This window comes from Peromyscus californicus, unplaced genomic scaffold, assembly GCF_007827085.1.
Source record: "Peromyscus californicus insignis strain IS unplaced genomic scaffold, ASM782708v3 Scaffold_5__1_contigs__length_169319896, whole genome shotgun sequence".
NCBI classification, from domain to species: domain Eukaryota; kingdom Metazoa; phylum Chordata; class Mammalia; order Rodentia; family Cricetidae; genus Peromyscus; species Peromyscus californicus.
This window is the reverse complement of record NW_026294573.1, coordinates 58,319,022-58,326,722: the sequence shown is the minus strand read 5'-3', so window position 1 is coordinate 58,326,722 and position 7,701 is coordinate 58,319,022. Positions and strand designations below refer to the sequence as shown.

The following is a 7,701-nucleotide window of genomic DNA, read 5'->3' as shown; positions in this document are numbered from 1 at the left end:
CACTCTGTATAATAACTGTGTAATATGCCAAGTTCCATTTGTCCACCTGAAAATTTCATGATTTCATTTTTCTTTTCAGCTGAACAGAATTTCACTGTGTATATGTTCCATGTTTTCAATATCCATTTATCAGTTAATGAACATCTAGGCTGTTTCCATTTTCTAGCTAATGTGAATGTAGTAACAATGATAATGCATGAGCAAGTATCAGGTACAGTAGGACTTTCTGTCATTTGGGTATATAACAAGGGGTAGGATAGCTAGGCTACATGGTAAATCTAATTTTAGCTTTTTGAGAATTCTCAATACTGATTTCCATAATGGGGGCACTGGTTTACAATACCCCAAACAATGAACAAGTTTTCTCTTTTCCCTACATCTTCCCCAGAATTTGCTGTCAGTTGTTTTCTTGATCTGAGCTATTTGGCTGGGATAAAATGTAGCTCAAAGTAGCTTAAATTTGTACCATCTAATTGTCAAAGATGCTGAACACTTTTAAAGATGTCTCTTGGCTATGTTTATGAACAACAAAATATTTTATGGAGTAGAAATAATAATAGCCAAGATAAAGAGTTAGTAAGAACAGAGTAAGTTCATAAGAAGTGGACATGTATATATGACAGGTGGAATTAATCTATAAAACAATTGTATTCTTTTTTATAGTTTCAATGGTTTGATAGGTTTATGGTTTCACTAGGGCTTGCTCTTATAGTTAAGACATTTGAAAGATCATTTTTGTTATTTTTTTGGTTATCAAATAAAAATATATTACATGTTGCACACAGTCTCCATATAGTCTTACACTTGTCTTTTTCTCCCTTCTCTCCTTGCCCTTAGTCCCCTATGTTTCATAAGACAATTTATTTTTCCAATTTCATGTCTCATACACAGATACACACAGACATACACAAACATTTTTATATCCATATGAAATCTAAGAACAAAAACTGAACAGGCATTTATCTTTCTGAGACTGCCCTAATTCACTTAATGTGATTATCTCCAGCTGCATCCATTTTTCCAGAAATGACATAACCTCTCTTTTATGGCTGAAAGGAACATTGTGTATATGTGCCACATTTTATTTACCCACTACTCTGTTGTTAGACAGCAAAGATAGCTCTGTAACTTAGATCTTGTTAATAGTGTTGCAATAAACATTGATGTACAAATGTCTCTGTGATGTGTTGGCTTGTTACCCTTTTGTATAAACACAGGCATGTTACAGAGGTATATCTGTATATATGGTATATCTATTTTCATAATATATGTATATATATATATATATATATATATGTATCATATGTATCACATCATTTTGTGTCAGTTAAATAGGTAGAATGCATTGAAAATTCACACACACACACACACACACACATATTGTATAATTTTGGAGAAACCTTCATACAGTTTCCATAGTGGCTAAACTAGCTACATTCTCACCTTCAGTGCACAAAGATTCAGTTTAGTCCATATCCTTGCCAGTATTTGCTGTGCTCTTAATGACTGCCATTCTCACTTGGTTGAGATAGAATCTCAGAGTAGTTTAATATATGTTGCAAGTTCTTTTTATACATATAACATCACTTTTTATGTCAGTGGAAATAGGTAGAATGCACTGAAAATTCAGATATATGTATATATAAAAATATGTGTGAGTGCATTTGTGCATGTGTGTATTTTTGCTTTTATGTTTCATTATCTTTTTAGTAATTCTGCACAAATAGAAATAATTAGAAAACATTTTAAGGCCCCTGGTTAACATACCCTTAACAGGGAATACCTACAATAAAACAACCTCCTTCACTGTGCCCCATCCCTTAAAATATTTACTATCTCTTAATACCATCACAGTGGTGCAGATGGAGCTGCAATATCTAAACTTTTGGGTTACAAATAAACATCTAAAGTATAGGAACTATAATGACAAGTAATTCTACCACTGAATTTTACAATAAGCCATATATTCTCTGGATTAAACATGTTATAATTTAATTCTCACTGCTGAAATATGAAAATCTTAGTTTAAGCTTTACCTTTTGAAAAATGAGCAAGATTAATTCTTATACTAAGATGAGGCTATAATCAACATGTTTTTCTAAATCTTTTATTTCCATTGCATGAATATATTTGCATACTCTCCATACTATATATTCAAATATATAATTACACACAGTGTGCGTGGTGTATATATGTTATAACTGTCTATGTGAGTGCATGCCTTTATCACCACACTCAGAGGAAGAAGCAGATATATCTTTATGAATCCAAGTCGAGCTGGTTTTTACAGCAAGTTCCAGACCATGCAATAATATATAGTGAGACCCTATCTTCAAAAGAAAAAACAAAAGAAACATGAAAAAAGAGAATACTTGTGGTAGGAAGGTCAATATATAATTAATCTACACATCACTAAATAGAAATGTAAATTGTGATTCATGAAAATTTTCTAAATATTTTATGTCAAATTCTCAGTAAAAATATCCTCCTTTTAGAAAAAAGTATCAATTGTTCTTTTGTGTTGGAATCAAGATCATGGTGCTAATTATTTTAGCATACATTATTAGTTAAATTTATTAACTTAGTATTATTTCCATTATGGTAATATCATGAGTTAGCAATGGTGTCTTAAAAATATTTAAGTATTACAAAAATAGCTTGTTGTATGATCACTGGTGTTAAGATCTTATTTTATATTACTTTCTTTCCCATCTCAATTTCATACAGAGAAAAAGATAAAGTATATTTTTTAGAGTAGTAGCTATAAAAATCATATTAAAAGCCAATTAGTCTCAACATATTTTCTGCTAAAAACACACATTTTGTTTGCTTTTATCAATAAGCTGTAAAACCTTTCTTCATTGTATAACTAATGTGAAATTAGGACAATGAAGTGTTCCTTTAATAAAACAGAGGATAGCGCACTTTTAGTTTTGCACAGATTAAACTAGGCCTTGGGTAATTTTTGTAATATCAACTTTATCCACTCTTTAAATGACTACATGTTTTGTTACAGCAAGTTATCTTTCACACTTCAGGGTACTTTACCCATGGCCAACAGTGAAGTCATTAAAGTGGAAATGTGTATGAACCTTCTCCCATTTTATAGGGTACGTTGGCTTGAGAATTTTTAACATATTCCATGAATGGTGCACAAAAAGTAAATCTGTGTCTGCACCTCATTGCATTTTTCCCACCAGTAAATCTGATGATTTTGCTATTTATTCACAATAACAATTTGCACAACTTTAAGCCAAAAAGTGCTGAAGGATAAAAATTTATTTTCCTTGTTGAATTTTCTCAATTTTGTGTTAGTGAAAAATATCTTTAAACCCTGTATTACATTATTATTTTACTCTAAAGTTTTTATCTCCTCCCTTTTACTTTTTTACGCATTGAAAGGCATTAACATTTTTACAAAAATACAATGTCATAGAGAAAAACTCACAAAGCAATGGTATTTGCAAATAAAATATGTACTTGCTATTTTCATGCTCAAAAATGCCATTCTCACTTACTTTGAAGCAGACATTTTGCTTTTAATATCTCAATAAGTGGTTTACAATATTCTGAGGTAGATCTTGTGTTCATTTTGCTAATGAGAAAAAATTAAGTCTTAGAGTAATTAACTAAATTAAATCTAAAGCTACAGTGAAATGCCCAAGGAAAAATAATCCTTTCATTTTATTTTGAAACTCTACTGCCTTCCATAAATGCTTTATTTCCCTGTAAAAACATGAAATGAATAGGGGCAGTATTAATTTTTATGTACCTACTACTTCTCAGCAAATCCTTTTTCATATACTTTGGCCACAGAGGAATTAATATTCACAACTGAATATCAGTTACCAACAGGCAACGCAGAAAGTGTTCTAAAAAATTTTAACAACCGCCTGGCGGTGGTGGCGCACGCCTTTAATCCCAGCACTCGGGAGGCAGAGCCAGGCGGATCTCTGTGAGTTCGAGGCCAGCCTGGGCTACCAAGTGAGTTCCAGGAGAGGCGCAAAGCTACACAGAGAAACCCTGTCTCGAAAAACCAAAAAAAAAAATTTTAACAAGGAATATCACTAGTTTCCTTGACCCTTGTTTTGTAATAAGTATTTCAAATATAGTATTTAAATTTTTCTGGGAGATGCTGTACAGAGTATACATTTCGTTTCTTTACATCTCTACTTATTTGTATCCCCATTTCCCCTAAACTGTTCCCCATTGTTTTAATACTTTTGAACACATGATGTATAGGGGTCTCAGAAACAATACTCCAAAGCAGTGTACTTATACTGGATACCTCGAAAGAATCTCAGAAGCAGTCTCTTTTGCAGCTCCTTTCATAAGTTGTCTTTCATAAGTTGTTTCCCTCCCACAAGCAAACTACAGAATTCATAATCCTCTTTTCTCTAAGGCAAGTTAGAGAAACTCCTCAAACACAGATAGATATATACTACTTTAAATAGCCTATGCTTTCCTCTTGGAGATAGTCATAAAGAAAATTTCTGGTCTAACTTGATAGTTGTCATAAAAGCAATGTTTTGAAAGGAGTCATGACCTGTACCCAGGAGAAGGAATGCCACACAGAGAGGTCGAGAAGAGACTGAACAGAGAGGCCTCACTAAGTTTCCCTTTTAGTCTGTAACTATTAGTTTGTAGCTATCATTCACTCATTTCTACAGGGCTCTGCATTCTTTTAGTGGCAATTTCAACAGTTTCCCCTGGGCCTGTGGGACATGTAAAATGGTGATTATGCTTTTCTCTGATTGACCTGGCTTTGTTACAGAAGTGTTGACTATGATTCTTACCATGGGGAATAAAGACAGCACATCGTTTTGCTTCCACAAAATTTATCAGACACATTGCATTTTCTTCAGTGCTTAGGAAAAATGCAATAAAATGACCATAGAGGAGAATGTGTTGCTGGTGGTGGAGGCCTGTAATCCTAGTTCTCAGTAGGCTAAGGGAGGAGGGCAGAGTCCCAGGCCACAATGGATTACTGAGCATTTACTCTGTCTCAAATAAATAAATAAATTTTAAGAAAAAAAGTTTAGAGCATGTGTCGTAGTCTCTCTCTCTCTCTCTCTGATACCAAGTGCACAACTGAAACATAATTCTCTAGGGATTTTTGTCTAATAAAATGAAAGTAATTTACAATTTCTTGAAAGTTGTTAAAAATCAGGTAAAATAGCCGTGAAACTGAATAAGTTAATATAAAATGTTGGAATAATATTGTTCAAACTATCCTGAGATTTTTAAAGATCTTATATAAATTATCCAAAAGATTATAAAAGAGAAACAAAGCTAGGTGTTAAAACAGGCAACATATATGTATATATAATCTTAGAAGACCCTATAAATCTTCAACAGTCATCAAATAATAGGCATGGAAATTTTAGATTTTAATGCACCAGTTTTTATTTATCAACTCAAATGATCACCTGTCAGAAGATACTCTAAAAAAAAAAATCTCTGGAGGTCAGCACACCAGAATATATTAAACATATGTGAATTGGAGTAACGGGCAGTTATAAATATTTTCTTCTTCATAAAAAGGTGTAAAGAAGATGGGATATCCAAGTAATACCAATTTATAAAACATGTTGGTCGCAAAAGAGATAACAGCAGATTTAGGGAACGAAAGGATGAACAGGCTTGAATACACTTCATCCTTCAAAGAATCAAAAACAGAGGGAGGAAAAGATACACAACTGGTCCTTACAACACTTTAAAAACTTCAAGAACTTAGGAGGTGCTGCTAGGTACCCAGTTCTTGCTGTTTTAAAGCCGGCCCTAGAGTAGCTAGGCCTCTCTCTCCTCAAGAAACTAGCAGGGTCCTTGGCAGCTGCTCTGCACATTCCATAATTAGGAAGTTCTGGCTCCTCTCCACCCCCCAGGGCCAACGAAGGTGGCACCCGGAAGTGCCCATGGGTGGGGCGGGAGTCCCGGGAGCACCAATCCTGAGCTTCCGCGTGCTGAGAGGGGCGGGGCGCTGAGCGCCGAGGGGGCGGGGCGCGCGCGGGCCCCACCCCTCCCGCCGGGCCCTCCGGCTACAGCCAGGGCCCGGGGACATCCGGGTCATGGGCGCACAGGCCGGCGGCAGTTTCCCGGAGCGAGCGCTCGTCCCTGTCTTCCGGCGGGCTCGCGCCGCCCTGCTGCTCCAGGTGCAGCTGCAGCAGGGCCCGGCGGTACATGACCTCCAACTTCTCGAGCCGGGCCCGCAGCGCCCTGGGGCTGCCCGGCTCGTCCTCCCCGCCGCCGCCGCCGCCGCCGCCTCTCGCCCTGCGGTCGGTGGCGGGCTCGTCCGGGCCGAGGGTCGCGTCGGCGGCCTCCCGCTGGCCGCTGTCGCCGGGCAGCCGCAGAGCCTGGCGGAAGAGGCTGCGGTTCTCGCGCTTCAGCCGCCGGTTCTCCAGCCGCAGGCGGGCGTTCTCGTCGCGCAGCCGCGCGTTCTGCCGGTCCCGCTCGTCGCGCGCGCGCAGGGCCTCGAGGTGGCTGGCCGCCAGGTCGGCGAAGCGCTCCTCCAGCTGTCGCCGGGCCCCGCCCGCGCGGCCTCGCCAACCCACGCCGCCGCCGCCACCGCCGCCCTCACGGGCCCGGCCCAGGCGGCCCAACTCTCCGCGGTTCCCGCCGCCGTCCCCGCCGCAGCTCCCGCGCCGGGTGGCGCCACCACGCATGCGCCACATCCGTCCGGTCTAGTTGAGCCGCCAGCTCCGAGGGCCTCGGGGCCGCGCGCGGGGGCGCGGGCGGACTTGGGGCCCCGAGCCGGCGCTCAGCCGCGGGCGGAGGAAGAAAGGTGGCGGGCGGCTCTGGCGGGAGGCCAGGGGAGGCCGGGAGCTGGCCCGAGCCGAGGCGTGTCCTTGTCTCTCGCGGCCGAGCGGCCCCCCTGGGCCTGTGGTCCCTGGTCGGCTCGCACACGACGCCCCTGGGGAGCGCTCTGCTGCTCAGTCCCGGTGTCCGCGCCGGGGAAAGCGGGGTCCTCCGCTGGGTGCTGCCACCGCTTCCCCTGCGGGCTTGGACACTGCGGGCACACGCCCGCCTCGCCCTGCACCCGGGCACAGCCGCCACTGCTTACTTTGTGACTTACATGGCAGTCTCAGAACTAATAAAAGGAGTTCTGAGAGGGCTCTGGGGCAAACTGAATTTATAATTACACTATTTGGAACCTACCTGCTTAACCACGCCCAGGTTTAAGAAACACGGAACATTATTGGGCTGAGCACCTGCCGTGGGACGCTCAGAATCCAACAGGTAGCACTTGAAACACTGGAGTCAGTCTCAGTTTCTGGACATCCTGTACGTTTGAGCTTCATAATAAGGTTATGAGGAATCATTTGTTCAGTACAGTCCTCAGAACTTATGAAACTCAGGACTCATAATTTAGTCGAGATACTTAATAATTCAATAGGTTCCAAACTATCTGGAGACAGTTGGATCCATACCATTGTGTGAAGCACATTACTTGTTTTCTTGAGCATCTCAGCCTACCAAGGCCCTGAATTATTGCAAAGTAAAGAATTAGATAATGAAGTCAGAATCTTTGGGAAATAGATGGAAGCAAGAATCTGTGTTTCAAGCAAGGTTCCGTTTAATTTTCAAATTAAAGATCCCCAAAACCACTGGAGCAAGGAAATGAACACGTGGCGCATAGGAGAACTATGATTCAAATAAGTAGCCAGGAAAACAAATAGTTAATTGTGGCCCTCTAATTTTTCC

At 40.6% G+C, this 7,701-nt stretch overlaps 1 protein-coding gene across 1 annotated transcript; it reads right to left on the bottom strand.

Moving 5' to 3' along the window:
• Positions 1 to 5,388: 5,388 nt before the first annotated feature.
• Tusc1 (tumor suppressor candidate 1) lies at positions 5,389 to 6,779 on the bottom strand. The gene has a single exon (XM_052717947.1). The coding sequence runs from the start codon at positions 6,669 to 6,671 to the stop codon at positions 6,039 to 6,041; it is 633 nt and encodes a 210-aa protein (XP_052573907.1). The 5' UTR covers positions 6,672 to 6,779; the 3' UTR covers positions 5,389 to 6,038.
• Between the last annotated feature and the right edge of the window lie 922 nt (positions 6,780 to 7,701).

Excerpts from the sequence above, each read along its gene's own strand:
- Tusc1 (XM_052717947.1), bottom strand. The coding sequence starts at position 6,671 with ATGTGGCGCATGCGTGGTGGCGCCACCCGGCGCGGGAGCTGCGGCGGG.